The 20,280-nt window shown below is 40.8% G+C and overlaps 3 protein-coding genes across 3 annotated transcripts; 2 read left to right on the top strand and 1 right to left on the bottom strand.

Moving 5' to 3' along the window:
* Positions 1–784: 784 nt before the first annotated feature.
* On the bottom strand, positions 785–19,821 carry rb1 (retinoblastoma 1). Its single transcript, XM_072374926.1, has 27 exons — positions 19,564–19,821; positions 19,048–19,168; positions 18,259–18,362; positions 17,821–17,955; positions 17,684–17,722; positions 17,484–17,533; positions 17,157–17,267; positions 16,814–16,959; positions 16,616–16,693; positions 15,423–15,532; positions 15,262–15,339; positions 14,927–15,014; positions 14,719–14,835; positions 14,570–14,626; positions 14,438–14,469; positions 14,246–14,322; positions 13,913–14,133; positions 5,038–5,153; positions 4,637–4,791; positions 4,302–4,447; positions 3,601–3,705; positions 3,405–3,518; positions 3,158–3,306; positions 3,043–3,073; positions 2,809–2,951; positions 2,534–2,580; positions 785–2,420 (listed from the first exon to the last, which is right to left on the bottom strand). Exons 1-27 carry the CDS (start codon positions 19,665–19,667, stop codon positions 2,350–2,352), a joined length of 2,745 nt encoding a protein of 914 aa, XP_072231027.1. The 5' UTR covers positions 19,668–19,821; the 3' UTR covers positions 785–2,349.
* On the top strand, positions 6,282–7,863 carry lpar6b (lysophosphatidic acid receptor 6b). The gene has a single exon (XM_072375485.1). The coding sequence runs from the start codon at positions 6,750–6,752 to the stop codon at positions 7,803–7,805; it is 1,056 nt and encodes a 351-aa protein (XP_072231586.1). The 5' UTR covers positions 6,282–6,749; the 3' UTR covers positions 7,806–7,863.
* Positions 9,676–12,602, top strand: LOC140280272 (lysophosphatidic acid receptor 6). Its single transcript, XM_072375577.1, has 2 exons — positions 9,676–9,747; positions 11,480–12,602. The coding sequence occupies exon 2, from the start codon at positions 11,616–11,618 to the stop codon at positions 12,600–12,602; it is 987 nt and encodes a 328-aa protein (XP_072231678.1). The 5' UTR covers positions 9,676–9,747; positions 11,480–11,615.
* Positions 19,822–20,280: the final 459 nt, after the last annotated feature.

The raw sequence follows: 20,280 nt of genomic DNA, 5'->3' as shown, positions 1-20,280 counted from the left end.
AGCGTTGATCCTACAGCGAAAAGACGAGCACAGTCTCCAGACACATGAAGTACAGTTTTCCCAGCTATTTTGAACTTCAGAGATGAAGGTGAAAGATACTAATAGATAGTAAGTTCAGTTTCAGTAAGAGAACTGAGCACTTTGGTGATCATGCGCTACCGCCTGACTGGATGGATTCATCAGCATCCTCAAACTCAGTAACGCACTTCCCCTAAGGGGCAGGGCCAATTAAAATGTAACCTGTTCAAAGTGTTTCACGCTTGGCTGGGCTGAAAGCAAACTGTTCTGCATTCAAACAGGAATTATCTCCGGTGTACCCATTGGTAACAGTGCCACAGTACAATTAAAGTAGTTGTTAGTGGGCATGGAGCAGCTGTCATTGCTTCTCCCAGAGGAGCTGAAGAGATTTCACAGCAGCTGAGGGAATAACAAGTGAGAAAGAGCTTCACTAATTATTTTCACGTCTTTCTTCCCATGTAGTTCTCCATAGACGAGTCTGTTTTTATCCTGTTATCTAAACTATACGTTTTATTTGGTCTTCTTTGACCTCCTATGTCATCTGCATGGTTTTCTATTCATATTGATGTGAACGTTTTATATTATTTTAGCTCAATTTACTGTTTCTAAGTTTTAAGAGGCTTCTCTACAATTATTGATGGGTTCGGGGTAAAACTCTATCCACATCATCTAATCTTTTATCAACCTTTCAGCACCAGTTTCTTAGTGCTGGTAAAGCAGAAATAAATATATTCTAATGATACCAGAAAGCAAAAGTTGACAAACACACTTTTAGTGGCACGTTTTATTTATATCTATTCATTGTCAACCACAGTTGGAACAGATCATCATCAAGATTTAATCCAGTTAGGAGTACAGTGAAGTGTTTATCAGACACCTTATCGAGATGCAGTCTTATTTAGAAGGGAAGCCTGACTGGCTGCTGCCTCAAGCAAGTTCAGTTTAACAGCAGGCAATGGGGAAACTACCACGGCAGACTAAAACATGAGCTCCCTGTTGTTTTCACGAGTTCATAATTAAAAATGGAATTTGTAGTGAGTGAAGTGAAAACAAAAAATGATAAATATAATTAATCATTTCCCCTATTTCAAACAAAATGAGGAAATGGATTAAAATCAGACCTTAATATAGATGAGTAATCTCAAAGGTCAAAACTGTGACCATCTTAAACTGAGGTACTTGAGATTTTATCCAATGTGCTGAAGACAAGTGCAAAAGTTCCATAACTCAATCATGCAAAAAAATGGATCCATCCACGATTTGTTGGGCCAACAGAAAAATGTGCGATTGTGGGACACCAGAGGGGCATTAACAAGCCTTCACAGGAGTTTAACATTGGTGTATTTTCACAAAACACTGACATTAGATGATCAATCTTCCTGCATCACAACAGAAAAAACATTGTAATCCACATACACTGGCGTACAAAAGCAGTCATAGAAAAAAAAAGAAGATATCTTCACCACATTTTAAGTAACCTAAACTGAATAGATTACATTATTAACACATTTAAAAACTCTGGTTATGGATTTTGTGACATTATTTTACAGGATACTGACTGTAGTCTACGTATAAATTTGCTGTAAGTGATGTAAACTAATTTATTTCTCCCTTTCTTACAATCATCCTACTCCTATTACCAAAAACTTCAAGTGTAGAAAAGAACAAGTGTAGAAAAATATTTCTTAGTCCAAACATAGATGTTTTTTTTTTGTTTTTTAATGTTTCCTTTAACACCCAAAAGTAAAAACAAAAGCCACTATAAAACTATACGTTTCACCAAAAAGAAACTTTACCTGCTACCAGATCCTTTGCTGTTACGTATGATTTCCTCACTTTGAGATAAACTTCAAGAGGAAATCATGTTGCTGAGAAAAGTTCTCACTTTAAAAGTAAAACCACTCCTTCAAAAGATGTACGGGTGTCTCTTTGAGTCCTTTTTACAGAAAGCAGTCATGATTTAACACCTGATATGTTGCTCCAGACATTTGAAGTGTCAGAAAACCAACCTTCTGTTGTCAGCCATACTTTGGATAACTGTGAACACGCATGAGGGTGAAAACAATGACTTCCTCTAAGACCAACAAGTTAATAACACTCTTAAAATCAAATACACTTAATCTCCAACACGTCAAACTCAAAGGAAATTCAATAAAAAAAACATTTAGTAAAAACACTCAAAGCATGAACACAAAAAGGAGAAATTCCTACTCCTCAAATTTAAATACCAACTAAAACGCATCGCTAAATATACAGAGAAATTTGTGTTTTACTGTGTGTGAACAGTAGTGTTCCCAATGTGACAAACAGTGCAGGTCAGTCCAGCAGGTCTTAGATCGACTCCTTCTTCAGTTCAGCGTCCTCTTTCAGTTTCTTCTCCTGCATGCGACTCCGGGTGGAGCCTAAGTGAAATAAAACCTCGAATCACTCGATGAACAGAAATCCAAACCAACACAACGGACAATAACAAGTAGAACTTATGCACAAAGAATAATATGACACAGATTTCACTTACTCATCTCTGCAAGCTTCTGTATCAGTGTAGAATCTCCTCCAGGTTTGCTGTAAATGAGAGAAATACATTTAGCTTGATTAGCATGTCGAACCTGAGTCCAGCTGCTAAACTGCTTAATATCACATTCAATTCAGTCAATGTAACACATAAAAAGATGAATATTATTTGCACTAAAAACCTTCTAAAGCCCATAGCATGTTTGGGTGTCCCTGATTCCAGTTAACAGATTAGGATGTCAGGATGCCATGGCAACTGTAGCACTGTGTGTTACTAACCTGCCATCAGCCTCATCCTGCCCGTCCACATCGAAACGTAACCTCTTCAGAGGCTTTGGATTGGAGCCAAAATCCAGAGCTCTCTTGTGGGATCGCTCACTGCTACTGACCATCTGGTTGATCTTTTGGAACCGATTGGCCACCTGCAGAACAGAAAGGTAAAGAGTAAGCGAGGAACATGTCGACGGTGGCAGTAATTTATCATGAAAAAGCTCAAACCAAAGAGGCATATACCCCAAACGATTCACCGATCGATACCAGCATTCTGTGAAGGCAAAACAAACAATACCATGAACATCGTATAATGAATCAAATCTATACAAATCTACCATAAATATACAGGCCTGACCTGGAACGAGGAGTCATGATACTTGGAGACATGCGTGAGCTTTTCATAGGAGAGATGTACACGTTGTTACTGCCAGGCACACGTAGAGGGGAATTAGGGAACTTGTAGGGGCTGCATGGTATTTGTGGGATTGGAGAGAGTGTCGGTGGCTAGAAAGAAAAGAACAGCAGCATCAGCAGTGAGAAAGGTCACACGCTTTTAATTATTCATGCGTCAAAAACAAACTGTCACCCCTAACTTGACTCACCCTGGGAGACGCGTACTGCAGGATGTTGGTTTTCAACTTCTGCATGAACACTTGATTGTAGAAGACGATGATGGAGTCATAGAGGCCCTCTGTGATCAACACGTGCTTAAAGGTCTGCAACAAACGCAGTGAAAGTCACGATTCAACATGAAGAGAGCATACAACCGCAGAGTTTTTACTGGAAAGGTTGCATCACCTCTTGGTTGGTGTTGGGCATGTTCTTGTATGCCGAGACAATGGACTTGAAGCGCAGATCAACACTCTTCACTTTGCATATGGCATACATGGCTGACATCATTAACTGAAAGAGCAATAAGAGACATTTGGGCCGTGAAGGAAAGAAAAACTCAAGTAGAGGTGCTGGGAGAACAGTGCTTTCTCATGGGACAATATCACTTTGAGGAAATGACAACTGTGAAAGAGAAGAAGAAACACTTCAGGGATCCCATCTAAAGTAAATAAGTCCTTTTCAGCTTCGTGTTATTATGTTATTATAACAAGGTTTAGGTGATTTTGGAGGAAAAAATGTTTCCTCGACAATCCACAAGCTTATAATAGGATGGATTATAACAGCAGAAAGGACATTAATAAAGCACATGATTCAGCTTCATCTATTCTTACTCAATGTGAAGCAGCCCTGAAGGTGTACATACATCAGCACCACGGAGGAAAGTACATAACCCTGATTGTATTTTTGATCAGCTGAAAAACGTCTTACTATCACTCTGAAAATAACGTTTGCTATTCCGCCATCCACCAGAGCAACACTGACAGCCTTTTTATAGTTACTGTTCAAGGTGTTGTCGGCCCATTCCAAGGTATGTGAATATGAGCAAGCGAGGAGGAACGGTAATAGCATAGAGAAACGGGAATAACAGCATGAAGAAGCTGGGGTACCTGGTCAAGGTGACGGTCTCTCATTAGCTCGTACTCGTGCTGCAGAGTGTGCTGGAACAGGGTCCATATTATGGGCTCCAGTTCGGGGTGGGAGGACAACAGGTAGGAGCAGAGCAGCTTCAGCCTCGTATATGCCAGGCGGTACACTGAGAGAGAAAAACAAGTCAATTTACATGTTTTATATGGATGACTATACATGCTCAGTGCTAATAAGGTGGTGCTAGGCCAATCCTGACCTAACTGTACCTAAAGCCACTGCTCTGTATCAGTAATTATGTCGAGGTTATCTTGGCACAGCACTGATCAAAAATAAAGTAACCTGAACAATACTTTACATTTTTTATAGAAGAGGCTGAGTGAGTTAGACTTTGGATGCCGCATAGCTTGGCCAGCAACCTGGACTGCGGGCTGAGAGGAAGCTTGAGAGGCAGGTGCAGCAGGTGAGTCAGGGGGGAGAACACGCTGTCCTGAGCGCTTCGGAGACAGATACCTGCACAGAGGAACCAGGGGCATGTGTCATCTAAACTATTAACAGTAAAATTTCCACTTTGCTTGTTCTGCTGGTTCAGAATCATATTGGCTACATAAAGATAGACTCATTGTGAGTCATGGAATTTCACTTTACTCTTGCACTTATGATTCACGATGGTTTCACAACACTTGAGAGACGGTTTTCTGGTCTAAAGACGACACCTCAGCTGGTGCCTAACGACAGACTGGATGTGGGATGGCTTACAAGTCGGCTGCAGTGTGGTTGTGCTGCAGCGGTTGGCAGAAACTCGCCGGGGTCTCCACCTGCTCTGCTGCTCCGCCCTCGTGCTCCTGCTTCAGAAGCTCAAACAGCGAAGAACCCTGCAAAGACACAAACATCAGTGTTCAAAACTAATCCTACACATGTATCATCATAAAGTCAAGAAACATTACATAATGTTTCTCAACTGAAGGGATCAAAGGTTCAAAAGAAACATCAACTTACAATAATGATATTCATATTAATTACACCGAATCAGAATACAAATAACACAAATTCACCTTGTGAAGTAACATGATAGACTTTAATCTTATTTAAGAGCATTTGACAGTCTCAGCAATGTAAGCTCTTTAAAACAAAATGATTATCACAATCAGAGGTGTTCAAAATGAGCCCTTCTGTTTGGTTTCACCTCAAATTAAAAGAGGAGCAACGACTAAGTTCAATCAGTGTGAAAACGGAAAATGTTACAGTTACATTGTCCACACAAACAACTAACCATAAACCATATCTGTGGACTGATAACACTCCTGTTCCTCTTTTTGTGTTCGCACAAAGACACTCCCTACGCTGTCTGACAAACAAAGCAACAAATCACCCCAAACATTTGACAAATCTAAAAAATTAATCTAATCAGGAATAAAACATAAACTTGGGGAACAGCTTTTAAGTGCAATGAGCTCAAACAGGGAGGTGAGGGACTGGAGGTGTACGACTCTGCAGGCACAGGCATGACATGAGTACATTCTTCATGTCATTCTTGCTACACCCTGCTGACGCCACCAAAATGTTGAAAGCACACTTGCTGTTGGATTGCTTCCACGGATTAAACCAGCGGCGCGGAGCTTTATTAGGTTTCGCAACTCTTTAAGAGTTACGCCAACAGATTTATTCTTAACTTAATGCTTTACGATCCTAGTTCATTGGAAACATGAATACTATCAAATCATAATAAGAAGGGGACAACAGTATAAGCATAGAGATGCCATTAAGTTTATTATTAAGCAGAAACATAAAGCTTCTGATGAATGAGCAAAAAGCTTTGATTTAGTGGGATTCCCATCCAAAGACACATCAGTAAGGAACTCAGACACCTTTATTTCTGAAACCAGTCTTTAGTTGAATATGCCCATTCAAATTCTATGCAACAGCAACACAAAGCAGCTGTGGGAGGACTTTAGCCCCTGTAAAGGCTCCTCCCCTTATCTCATCAGACCAGTGACTTCTTTGTATGTGAGCCTTTGACTTCCAGGCAGCCGTTAGGTGTCTGAAATACAGTCAAACCAGAGAAGAGTAACAACCACCATGTGCCCACAGGGCTTCTGCATGAGCACACAGGAGAACAAGGGAGGTGAAGAAACACTCGACTGCTCGCGGAGCTGAAGAGGTAAACATTTCTCCTGTGGATAACAACTGAAAAGACTGAAAAAACTTCACTTAAACAAGGATAACAGGACGTGCCGGACAACTTTCACGGAGGGAAAATGATTTTTAAGGAGTTTGAATGCTGATTTAAGGTACCTGTGGAGTTTCTTTAAACTTTTCCTCCCTGGATTTCATGACTTAGGAGAAACAAACTGAGCATTCTTCTGCGTTTTTCTGGCTGATGAACATGACCGAATTAAAAAGTGGAACACACAAGTGAGGTTTCAGCAGTTTCACTCTAAATATTCCTAACCTATCAGCCCGATCTAATCATGAATAACAGCAACTGTGACAAGGGTGACAACTTTAAATACCCCCTCTACAGCGCCGTCTTCAGCCTGGTGTTTCTAGTTGGTCTTTTGTTCAACACGATGGCCGTTTATATCTTTGGCTGCACTTTGAAGATACGCAACGAGACAACGACTTACATGATAAACCTTGTTGTCTCAGACTCTCTCTTTGTCCTCAGCCTGCCTTTTCGGATAGCGTACTTTGTTCAAGGCCAATGGATATTTGGAAGTGTGCTCTGCAAGATCTCTGTGGCCCTGTTCTTCACCAACATGTACGGCAGCATCCTCTTCCTCACCTGTATCAGTGTTGACCGTTTTCTGGCCATTGTTCATCCGTTCCGCTCCCAGACAATTCGTACAAAGAGAAATGCCAAACTGGCCTGCCTTACAGTGTGGATCATAGTTCTCGCTGGAAGTATACCCACCGGGGTTCTTCTTGACACCACTTCACCCAAAAATACTAACTCTTCTTCAAATTACTGCTTTGAGAACTACTCAAAGAAACAGTGGAAGTCTGAGCTGTCCAAGGTGGTGGTGCTAATCGAGACTGTGGGCTTCCTTCTCCCGTTAATGATCAACGTCTTCTGCTCGGTCATGGTGCTACAGACCTTGAGGAAACCCCAAACTATCAGTCGTGGAGGTAACCTCAACAAAGCAAAGATATTAAGGATGATCATTGTGCATCTGCTCATCTTCTGCTTCTGTTTCATTCCGTACAATGTTAATCTCATGTTCTACGCACTGGTCCGCTCCAGTATCCTAAAGGGATGCTCTGCAGAACATGTGGTCAGAACCATCTACCCCATTGCTCTCTGTATAGCAGTGACCAACTGCTGCTTTGATCCAGTCATTTACTACTTCACTTCAGAGACGATTAAGAGCTCCATCAAACGGAAGTCTACAGTGTGGCACAATGGAGCCAAACTATTTGACAGACTTCAAATGGACAGCGCACAAAGCAGCCCGACTACAACACCAAAAAATTACAACATGATGAGCATGAGAGACAAAATATTTAACAATGAGTCCACAGTCTGATGTGTATGGTGATCAATAATTCAGTGTGTATGGCTGGTGAAAGGACAGAGTGGGAAGCAGAATGCTGAAGTCACACCCATCTACTGGACTCAACACAGACATCGGCCTGGGACTTAAGACATTGATCCCTATTAAGTCAATAAAAGAGTTGGAAAATGAGTGCTGTAATGTTAGCAGAAATTACAGGTGGTGCTTTTAATATGCATCAGCTTTTTCACAAAAAACACTGCAGCTGACACTCCTTTAGCAAACTTGAACCAGTATTATTGTTCTTTTAATGTTGATTACTGTGCAGTTTCTAAGTGTTTGTGTAATATGTGGTCACAGTAAGACCTTTATGCACTTTATAGAGCACTTTATGCTCTGTAATAGCTTTTCACCTGACAGCGAATAAAAAGTCACATTTTTAAAGGTTTCTGCATTAAATTCAATACTTGTTACATAGAGAGGGGTATTGTAAATGTTTGGCATGACTCTCTCAGTGGGTGCAACCAGGTAATTTATCAAGATGCATTAGTTATACAATTACTGGCAATATAGATAAAAGCACTGTGGTTGGGCTGTGAAAGCAAAGTAAGTTAATCCATTCCAAAGTGTTCACTGCAGGTGTGGTCAACACACGGCTGCTTACTGCACTGCCTCACAATGCACAAACACTCCTAATCATGTCTGGATTGGACATTTCTGTAGAAATTTGTGGGAGGTAAACACACGACAGCATGATCTTTATCTGCCCTTTTATATTTCAGGATGTAGAAATCAAATCCTGCACCCTGACTAGATTTTGTAGTCTACTTAGATGGAAATCACACAAATAAGTCTGTGTGCAGACCTGCAGCCATGCAGACTGGCTGTGAAAACAGCTCACAGTGCAAATGGAACATGATGGAATTTGAGCACGAGAAATATTTGCTTCCTCTTGTAAATGTGTGCACTGCAAGACAGGGCATTGCTGCATTCCTCTCGTGAGTCTTAGCCTGGGGGTCTGCACTGACATGGTTAGACTTATCACCACCACTGACTGAGACACGGAAGCAGGCGAGCAACAACCCGCCTCCTGAGAAGCAAAGAAGATTCACAGAAATAAAGCAACAGTGGTTGATACCACTGTGACAATGAGGTATTTGGCAGGAAAACATAGCTTATCCTTTTTACCTTGAAATGGAAAATAAACTGAGAAAGATGATAGATAAAATGGTCCTCATTACCTATTTAAAACTACAACTATCACTAACTTTAAAAGATAAAAGATAATTGAATATCTATAGAAAGTGAAATGGATAATAACAACCGACAGATAGAAAAATCTGATGCATCTCTATCTCTGCACTTTATCTTTCTGCACTTCCTTCTCTGCCTGCACCCTATCTCTACTCTGTCACCTCTGACAGAGTCAGACTAGTGGGTTCCTTCTATGTAGCTTATTGTTAGCTTTTTGTATAGCTTGTTATATCTTGATTTGTAAGTCGCTGTGGATAAAAGCGTCTGCTAAATACAGAAACATAAACATCTATTGAAAATATGTTGTAGGAAGAATGGTTTCGCCTTTGATTTAGACTGATGACTTCCAGATCAAACATGTTCTTCTCGGGGTTTATCCTGGGCTGAGTGCTCCACCGAGTCTCCAGAGAGCACCTGTCCCAATATTGACTGAGAAAACTCCCTGCTGTATGATTACAGCTCCTTCTCACATTGGACTACTGTTATTTATGGATCAGCTGGAGGGGGAAATGGTTAATAATCAACCCCAATCACCAGTTAAAGGAAACAAATGTGCGTGTCCGTCTGAGTGTATATATTACGGGGGGAGGAGAAAAAGAGAGCTTGCTCAGTGGAGCTACAGCTCAAACCAGTAGCATACATACTGCTGCAGCAGCATGCTGGACGCCAGCTGACTGGAAAATAGGGTGACCACACTGTCAGCGCATTAATCTCTTTATCGGTGAGTGACAACATCTTGAATATTCTAAGCTTATCTTTGTTTGCACTAACTGTTCTCAAACCGCAGAGCTGTACAGCGACGGTAGCATGGAAAAATAAGTGATGCTTCTTTAACCGACAACATCAACTAATCAGGCTTTAGTGGAAAGTCAAAAGACAGAAGTTTAAAAGTTAAAGAAACATAAGTGCAATAAAATTCATGTGACGCTCTTCATATCAGGATCACTATTTAAAATAGTTATAGAGTAGCCGATTATACTGACTAATATTTCAACTGATGGAATTCAATATCATATGTGAGGAAAAATGATCATTTCGAATTTAATTTACACAACTAGGACTTAATTGTGAGAGTACGTCAGATACAACTGTGGGAGGAAGAAGGAGAACAATAGTTCCATATGTGTAATATTACAGAAATGGAAAAAAGTCTTGACTGTGTTTAATATACAGTTACTGAAACATAAAAATAAATATCACTGTCTGAATGCAACGAAGCGAATGGTCTGTGGTTGCTTTGGTTTGTTCTGCACTTACAAAAGTAAGAGGTCAGCTGATGACCTGAATATACCGAATTAACAGGTTTTTACTTCCCTTAAAAGCACAGGCATATTTCAAGAAGGCAATGCCAGTTTTCCTCAGTTCTACTGCTACTCAGTTCGGGGAGTAGCAGATATTTTCATGCAGGGTTGAGCCTCCATGAATACACTTTGGGATATGCTGGAGAGGACTTTAGTCTCTGTAACTCTGAGAGGAGATGATGAGACTCTGTGTAAACTAATTGAATTGATGCCATAATCTAAGCTAAAGGTGGTCAAACATATTATTAGTGGCTAATTAAACTAGGGCTGTCAAACGATTCATTTTTTAATGCCGATTAATCACATTTTTCCATAGTTAACTCACGATTAATCTCTATATAAAAAATATAGAGTTAGAATTAAATAAACACGAAGAATAAAAAAAAGTGCATTGTGGACCCACTTGATGTCTTTTTCAAAAACACAGCACATAAAATGCCTCAACAATGTGGTCTTAGAACTAAAGAGGGAGTAGACAACAAACGACAAACAGAACAGGGCCTAATGACAGCTAAATGAATGAAAAACATTAGACACATCAGATTCACAACTCTGAACTCTTAGTGACTTTTCTCCTATTTATTAAGCCAATTGCCAAGGCTGCAATTAACCAGGATAAAAAAAAAATTAACACGTTGTTATTTTTTTTAATTAATCGCATCCCGATTAACGCGTTAACCACGACAGCCGTAAATTAAACCCATTGGGTTTATATTCACAGGTAATTTCACATTTACATCATAACTGCTCATCCTTAGTCGGTGATCGAGTCATTTTGTGACCAAAATGAGTTGATCAAAGATCTAAATAACTGATGAACTGTTCACAAAATGACATTAATAAGCAAAACTTACTCTGACCGAAAGACTGGATATTTGCTTACTTCAGTAAGTCGGTAAGCTTCAGTAAGTGTGTATTTACTAAGTAAATAGTATAACGTAGTGATATGTTTCTTTTGTTTACACTGTGAATGTAATGAGACCAAATGTTTGCTAGTTTTATGAGAGCAGAAAGCTGCACTTAAAACTTTATAGGCAGAATTCATCAAACTATCGTACGTTAGTTACTGGAGTCTATTTAAGTCGCCTCAGCAAATTTACATTCCATAAACCCTCACATATGTGGAATTAATTAAATTTTAACTTTCTACAGGTGTAATTGCTCCAGCAAAGGCTAATGAAAATGTTGCCAACCTGCGCCATATGCTTACATCAACCAACGTCATCCCTTCCAGAGTAACGCAGCAACGCGGGGATTTTAGGTGCTGGACTACTAATCATTATGAGCTATGGAGATGTGGAACATGACAGATTTGACAGGAAAGCTCGTCTCACCTTTGTCTAACTGTACAGTCGATACAAGCTACCGCTTCACCTTCTACCAAGTGTCCTATTGTGTCATCTTCCTGCTGGGGTTGCCTGCAAACGGGCTGGCTCTGCGCAGATTGTTCTCATCACCGTGCACCATGAACAGCACAGGCATTTACATGGCCAGCCTGTCAACCGCTGACTTATTTTTCATAATCTCCCTACCTATGAGAATCTACTACTACCACCAAAAGGCTCAAGCTTTGTCCTCCAGGACAGACAACTCATCCAGTTGGACTTCTGGAGCAGCCTACTGCCACATCACTTTTACCCTCAAATACATCAGCCTGTATGGGGGCATCTTCTTCCTGGTGTGCATCGCTGTGGACCGATACTTGGCTGTGGTGCACCCTTGGGCACCGACACTCCGCAGGCTGCGTGTCGCACAGGTGGTAAGTGGTGGGATCTGGTGCCTGGTGCTGGGACTCAGTGTGAGTTTGCCCTTGCTGCGCTTGGCAGTGTCTAGCCAAATCAAACCCTGTCTGCTTGACCCATCCTCACAGCGCCACCAAACCACAATCCTGGTCGTCCTGGGTTTAGTGCTGGGGTTCTTTCTGCTGCCCACTCTGGTCCTCCTCTACAGCTACTGCAGAGTGCTGAGTGTGCTTCGCCACTCGACATACCGAAGCCACCATCGCAACCGTCAGCACACCCTGAGAGTTATTTACTGGGTGCTGGGCGTCTATCTGCTGTGCTTCCTTCCCTATCACATCAACCTGCTGGTATATACCCTCACACACATGAATCTGCTGCCCCACTGTGGGCTGGCTAAGATGGCAATGGCTGTGCAGCCCGTGGTGCTTTCTCTCGCCAGTTTCAACTGCTGCCTCAATCCACTCATCTATTATTTCTCCAGTAGCCTGGTGCACAGGGAGGTGCCCGGTGGCCGAGGCAGCGGCAGCCACTGACACTGATCATTTCACACCACTACTAAATTATGCTTTTATTTAGAAACAGAATAACAGCTCTGATTGACTTATCAATTAAGCTGATGAGAAATTTGTCAAAATTGCGTATAGTACTGCTACTAATACTGTCTGAACTCTTATCTTGGTGAAACTGTAAAACTCTGTAAGTGTTAAACCAGTGATGTGTGTTTTTACATGAACTGGAATGCACTAATAAATAAGCTTGTGTGTGTTCACTGGGAATGAATGTGTGTTTTCACATCAGGTTCATGCAGAGGCTGTGCTTTAGCTCATTTAACACCTTTTATGAGCATTTGTACCTGTGCAACAGTGTGAGCCGTTTTCACACGTGAACACTGGGGATGTTCTGAAGGATAAGCAGAAACTTTCTCTGTAGTTGCCGTTGTACAAATGTACATCACAGCTCTCAGGTGGATGAAGCTCTTTGATGACCATTTCTCAATTCCACTTGTATTTGAATGTTTTCACAGACTCAACGAGCATGTGAAAAGCAACATGCAACAATAGTAGGCAGCAGCATGAACACTTGCTTACAGTAAATGTTCAGGAGGATTATCTGCCATGTTTACAGACCGTCTCAGTCACTAATGGCCTGAACCTTTCATCAGGGGTCTGGGTGGAAAACCTTCACTAAAAGGGAAGCTTTTGACATTGGAACATCTCTTAAAATGTCAGGACTTAAGTGCATGTGTGAAAATGTCTTAGAAATATCTGAAATTAGACACACTGTCATACAGCTACTTGGGAAATTTTTTAACGCCACCATTTTTGATTTCCTCGCCTACCTCAAGCGGAAGTAAATGTGCATAACTCCAGTTTAACGAATACACGGGTTGTCCAAGTTGGAGCTTATAAATGCTTAACAGTCAATTTCATTCAATTATCATTGACCCACAGAAAGAGGGATGATGACCAACCACTAAACTGTTGTACCAGTCGTATGAACATGGAAAAGAGGACACGCTGCTGGCTTTGCATGTGAATGATGTGCTGAGTGCAGCACATCTGGTGTAGATGAAATACTAAGATTAAATCATTTTTTGTATATATATATATATATATATATATAAAACTCATTTCTAAAGAATTAATTATCCTTTTCCAAAAATGCTGATCAGATATTATGGAGTAGATAATTAATCAATCTTACAATCTGTGAACTACAGTTTTTTTTATCTTTTCGTGGATGAATAAATGATCTTTACAGTGTTATGGTCTGTTTAGTTCGTACTGAAATGAAGAGGCAGTGTTAGAAGCACACTCCTGCAGCAATGTGAGATAATACTGACCGTCTTCCATGCAATCCTCTCCATGATGAGGTTCTCGCAGGTCTCCAGATGCTTGATGATATCTTTGCTCAGGGTGGGTTCAGCCTTGATGAAGCTCTCAATTACTTTGTAGAAGTCGAAGGCAGCGAGGTTGAACACATTCAGTATCCAGGGGAAACACACGTCCGTTTCAGCTTGGTCACCTCCTCCGTGGTTGCAGCCCCCGTTTTTGAAGCTGCTCTCTGATCCCGAGGAGCAAACGACATTATTACGCTTCGTCTCGCATACAAAAGAAGGTAACTTTATTAGGATTAACGACAGCTGGAAAATACAACACAGCTCTATTCAATGCACCTTCATATGTTGCCATGACGACCTCCAAGGCGCAGGCCAGCAGAGACGTGTGGAAAGTGGAGTCGTTGAGGAGTTTACTGGAAAGAGATCACAAATAGTTTTTGTTCATATCATAACAAATACGTAGCATTCATGTGTTTCTAACGGTCATCAAAGGCTGAAGTGAATCTGCTGAACATCAAGAACAAATACCTGAAATTTTGCACAGACAGACGCTTCTCTTCCTATGGATAAAGAAAAAAATCAATGTGTTGGAAATTTATAGCATCCAGTCAAGGCAATTTAAGTAAGAGTAAGGAAATAAACCGTAAACAGATGCTGTACCGATTTTAGCATGGCCTCCATCACTTTGTAATACAGTCTGATGCCAAGGGCAGATCTCTGGAAAACGGAAAAATAAAACACTCAGAAATAAAATCATTTCAGAACATGCGTTGCCGCTCTTGCTCCTCCTTCGGAGTGACAGTCCATACCTGCCTGCCGTACACAACACAGTGTGGCCCGACGGCCTCGCCAAACCTCTGGCTGAACACCTGTCCAAGTGTCTCCACCCGCTTCTGCACATCCTGCGTGGGGTCCACTGTGCAGTTCTGATCTCAGTGAAGAAGAAAAGCAGGAATAAGCCACATGAATCAAGGAGGAAGCTCGTGGAAGACTTGAATTCAGTTTCTGGAGACCGACCTTGAAATATGTGGCCAGGTTAGTAGATGGCTGATCCCCACTGGAAGGGAGATCACCCCTCAGCAGCCGAATGGAGGTCATGGCAGCTCTGAGAGCACAAGAGAAATCACATGTTGATGACAGATAAGATTGAGGGTAATCTACATATAACCAAACAGCAGAAAAGCAGTGCATCCATCATTGCTTTTTCTTTTACAATGATGCTATTTCAGCTGAGCAGCCAACAACCTGCATGCTGTAGACAAAAAAGATCCAACTGAGAGTGAATACGAAGTATCAGTCCATCTCCTCTGCATCAAGAATGAAGAACAAGTGAGACCCAGAGAGCTGCTCACCTGATTGGAGTCTGCGGTGGGATGAGTACCTCATCTTCCTCTGGTTGGTTCTTCTTTGGCGTTCTCTCCACCTCTGATCTAAATGCAGAACCAGAGTCATTCAACATGTCCCCTTAAACACAAAACAACATCAAACACTGAAGAATGAAGAAAGAGATTACATCTCATCTTTGGGTACAAGAACAGTCTCATCGCCGTCAAAAAACAGCCGTCCATCAACGTCTCTGCTCTTGAGGTAGTGCTCTTCATACTGTTGATTCACATCGGTCACCTGGTGGAAGAACATTGCAGCACAGAGTTATTTGCCAGTAGGAGCCACTGGGCATCCAAAGTTAAACACTTCCAGAGTCACAAAAAAGAAAAGCCTTGTTAGTTTCTGTTCACACTGATTAACAACTGATGCAATGTAAATGCGCTGTAAGCTGAGGTGCCTGCGCCACAATTAAAAGTGAAAAACAGTAAAAAACAGGCGATCACAACCCTTATCAGTGATGACAGTCTTAGTGTTAGAGGAAAGCTCAGGGCCAAGTTATACTTGTTCTGGTTTCACACGCCAACAACTGCGTGCACCATGGACGTACAGCTGTTATGAAGAAGTTTGGAGTCATTTGAACAGAGCAAACTACACGTATGCAGATGACAAGCAACCACGTTTAGAGGAATACAAAATCAATCATTTTCAATCAGAAATGGTTTTACAAATGCACAATAATGCCAGCCTTTTTATTCTTGTAGTCAAACTCCATAGCAGCCAACTGAACAACATGAATGCGGCAGCACAGAAAAATTGTATGATTACAGTCAGAGTTTATGTCGGTCCAGATCTCAGGCTTAAAAGATAGAAAGAAAAAAGCTGCAAACTGTCCAAAGATCCAACAGAAAGACTACAGAATCTGAGATAAAATAAACTGAGCTGTTTTTTTTATGAAATATATCATCCCTCTGCGGGAGGTAGGATCAATAAAATGAGACGCTAAAGTAAAAATGTGCACCACCTGTCCGTTACTGGGGTAATACAACAGTAAAGTAAATATGTCCAGTATCCTTTTTTAGAGAACCGTGTCAGTGTCAGCAAACAGTAGCCTCCTGTCTCCCTTGTTTTCATAACTACCTCTGCAATATACCACCCTGACATACTACAAAGGATCCCAGCTTGAGTAAACATTTCTGTGAGACTGGTTATGTGTGAACAAACATGTATGAGCAGCAAAAGCAAAAGCCAACATCTGTCAGACACTAAAACGTTAAAAAAAAGGCAACAGCAAGCAAGGAGATGACTAATGGAAACAGTAAATGTGGAGGAGATGGAGTTAAACCAAACAGTGGAGCAGGTGTTCTGACAACCACCTCCTACCTGAGGAAAATCTGGGGATCTTGACAGATCCAGCGAGTCCAGAAAAGCAGAGAAACTGGTCTGGTATACATTCTTCACCTGCACATGACAAAGGGGACATATGATGCTGCAAAAGCACATAAAGGAATTCGGACTGTATTCATAGGATGACTGTAAAGATCTATAAAATCTCTTTTATAGAGAGAGGGGTTCTCAGACCTCTTCTGCGCTGCATTCATTTTCTTTGCACAAGGTCTCAAGAAGTTGCACATCCACCTCTGGCTCAGCAGGTCTGGATTTGGCTTTGCTCTGGTTACGACGAGATGTTCGTGTCGGGGGGCTCTGAACCTTGCTGATGGCTGATTCTGAGAAGAGAATCAAAAAGAATAGAAAGACTATCAAAGAAGCCATAAACAATAAATCTGTTGACACAAAAAGTTTTCCGTCGCTGGGCTTTACTTCAAGAAGTGATTTCAACTTCACATTTTGTTGGTTTCATGCTGAGAAAATACAGAAATTTAAAGCAAAGACAGAGTTTAAAAGAAATAATGCTGAAGCTTACTGTAAAGAGGCTGCAGAAGATCTGGAGAGCAGCGCTTGATGAATAACTCCAGCGTACAGAGCAGCAGCTGGAACGATATGACCAGGTCATCCTCCATCTGCAAGGTTCTTCCTGCAAACAGCAGAGACACAGCCAATTAGAAGCAGTGTCACAATAAAACAACAGGGCCGTAAGCACGAGGAGAAACATTTTCCAATGATCTGATACCTAGAACTGAGCATGGGGGAGGAAGGAAGGATGGAACAGCATGAACAGAATCCCACCAAGTGTGACAATGACTTGATCCTACTTGTTTTTGGTGTTAATCTGTTAAAAAGCTTAAATTACCTTTCGCCAACAGAAACATGGTCCAGCAGGTCTGCATTGTCTCCCTCTCCCTTGAAAATGACACACTGAACCGTTAACCCACACACGAGCAGCTCAACTTTTATAACAAGCGTACAAATGTCAAACGAGACTACAAAGATGCTAAAGAAAGTGTGAAAAAAAGCACAAATAGAGGTAGTAAATAACCACTTTAAACTTACTTGTCATCATGAGTCAAGGCAAAGATTTTCTTGCATGTTCTGAAAACAAAATGTGAAAAAAGGTGAGTTTGATTTTTGCTACAAATCTCTCTCTCTGTACCATTCTCTGTCTGTACTCTACTGACACGCTCACTCACTTCTCAAACCTCTGGTAAAGAGCCAGCATGACATCGTACTTCTTCTCCAATCGTGTCAGTGCTGAGTTCACCTTCGTGCTTATCGTGTCCAAGTTCACGTCGAGCTTCCTCACCAAGCCTAAAAACTGTTTTATGCTACAAAGCAACAGTGACATCATTTCATCATAAAACCATGAATAAAGATACAGAAAGTCCACATCCTGTCCAAGTATTTTTGGTAGCATTGATAAATTACTTAATTGTATTCTGCACAAAGCTGATGATACGTCAACACCTTCTAAACAAGGGTGCAATGACCAATCTACATCCAAAAGAAGAAGAAAAAACTGCCATTTGGTGCTAAAATAAGTCATGTGCAACCCTATTCAATTCTATTCAAATAACTGATGCAGATGCAATATGAAGTAGCTTTTCTAAAAAAGAACAACGGGCACTTACTTCAGACTGACTGCTTTCAGAACTTGGGTCAAGGTGAAACAGGCAACATCCATGTCTGTTACAGTCACAAACAGACAAGCCCCCCAAAGCCTTTTCTGACTATCCTGAAAATTGTAAAAATAAATAATGAGAATTAAAACATGAAAAAATAATCCTTCTCACTGATATCTTCACTAAATATATTAATAAATGATGGAAAGTAACGGCTTGAAATACACTTGCGTGAGTTAAACTTCTACAAACCTCACTTCCAGAAAAGTGGCTCATTCTTTATATCTTTTAAGCCTTATGAAGTTTGTCAATGAAGACTTTTTACTGTTTTACTGTTGTCTGAAGAAATAAAGGTTCAAATTACAAAACAAATTCAAGTTTTTGTTGCAGAAACCTTCCACTTTTTGTGGAAATACAGTTTGCAGAAGCTTAACCTCCATTACAGTCATGTTTTTAGCAATGTGCACAGCTAATGCCAGAGAAGCTAAATCAGTAATGCAGTCCCAACTTTTTTGTTTGGTATCCAAGCTGGATAATGATTGGAACTTTTCCCTTTTTATGTAAATTGATAAAAGCTTTTAGAAAGCATCCCTAAAATGACCTCGTGTTCATATTCATAGTAACAGATCTTACTGATTAGATGGAGAAAAACAACATTACTTGTGTTTTTCCCATACACTTCTCTTATTAAATGGTTTTCAAACAATAATACATTTTGAACCCCTGTCTTTTCACTTAGTTTCAGCAGGATCACAACGTTACACACGTACAGTCGCATCATCATGTATAAATACGTACAACAACTTCATCCATTGATTCCTGAACAGTTTTCCACAGGACCCAGGAACGATCACAAACCAGGTCTGTAACATGAAGGCTCTTACACAGAGTCACAAACTCAGCATCCTTGTCTCTGTGTCTGCAGGATAGGAAACAAACATCAACAGAGCACAGATGGCAACAGCTCCCAGTGCAGGACGTCTGACTGCTAGCCAAATATGTGGTGTGTTTATGCGTTATAACAGCGTCACATCTCCTACTTTCTCATGTTAAACTACAAATAACAAGTTATACTCCAAGGCTAGAGGTGTAGGTGTTAAAACGTAGTTAAACTCAGTGGTATTAGCTCTAAATTCAGGCCTTTCGTTCAAAACAGCTAACTAATCGGCCTAACGGTTAATCACAAAAGCTAGCAAGTAGTAGTAATATACATGGACAAACTAGCTAAAAATTAAGATTACAGAGTCGAATTCTTTTAAATAAAAGAAAAGGCTAGCTGTTGCGTTGCGAATGAAGCACATTAACATGCCTTACTTTTTCAGAGATAACTCTGGACTCTTTTCTAGAGAGGAACTGTCAGTACTGGGCTTCACTTCTTTGCTCTGTGTCGTCCCGGAGTTGCGTTTTTTAGGTGGCATGTTGGCGTCTGGTTCCCGAACAGACAACTTTAATTAACGGAAAAATAGCTGTGTTTTTTTAAGGCAGCCGCCGATGTTGACTGAGTTTAAAACCCACAGAACAAGTCCCGTGCCAAAAATACAATAAAATCCGACCTACTTCCTGAAGACCGTGTTCCAGCGTCGCTTGTTTTGTTTAACCGGATCACGCGGCGGACAACCGGTGCCGCAAGTGTCACTAATTTTACAAGCCTTTCCTGCTTAATACTCACAGCTCCGTTTCAAAGTCAATATTATAAGAATTTTTATGATTATTTGTCTCTGTTTATACCGAATAGCGTCTATAGCAAAGCTGCATAAGGATATTATCGTGTTAAAATGAGGCTGAACTCGGTAATAAACAGATCACAGTCTGCGTTCACCAGGATCAAACAAACGAGCGAACCCAAACTCAAGAGACGAAAACGCGGGAAAACAAGTACGCCATTTCCGCTTATTTGCATTTAACCCGCCACGGGGTGAAAGTAGCTTTTACTTCAAACTTCGTACTGTTGGTTTATTCTTATTAAATTATTGTAATATGTATAGAGCAATCACATAGAAAACACGCATTTCTTCTGTTTATTTTATCATA

The sequence above is a fragment of the Leuresthes tenuis genome, unplaced genomic scaffold (genome assembly GCF_036924035.1).
Source record: "Leuresthes tenuis unplaced genomic scaffold, fLeuTen1.0.hap1 SCAF_21, whole genome shotgun sequence".
NCBI classification, from domain to species: Eukaryota; Metazoa; Chordata; class Actinopteri; order Atheriniformes; family Atherinopsidae; genus Leuresthes; species Leuresthes tenuis.
The sequence above is the reverse complement of the archived record's forward strand: the minus strand, read 5'-3'. Positions and strand labels throughout refer to the sequence as shown.

Bases quoted from the DNA above. Each gene is read 5' to 3' on its own strand.
- LOC140280272 (XM_072375577.1), top strand. From the start codon at position 11,616: ATGGAGATGTGGAACATGACAGATTTGACAGGAAAGCTCGTCTCACCT.
- rb1 (XM_072374926.1), bottom strand. From the start codon at position 19,667: ATGCCACCTAAAAAACGCAACTCCGGGACGACACAGAGCAAAGAAGTG. The intron at 17,723-17,820 runs GTGAGTGAGCGT...TTTTGTTTTCAG, and splicing joins CTTTACCAGAGGTTTGAGAA to AACATGCAAGAAAATCTTTG. The intron at 4,792-5,037 runs GTAAGCCATCCC...TCCTCTGTGCAG, and splicing joins AACCACACTGCAGCCGACTT to GTATCTGTCTCCGAAGCGCT.
- lpar6b (XM_072375485.1), top strand. From the start codon at position 6,750: ATGAATAACAGCAACTGTGACAAGGGTGACAACTTTAAATACCCCCTC.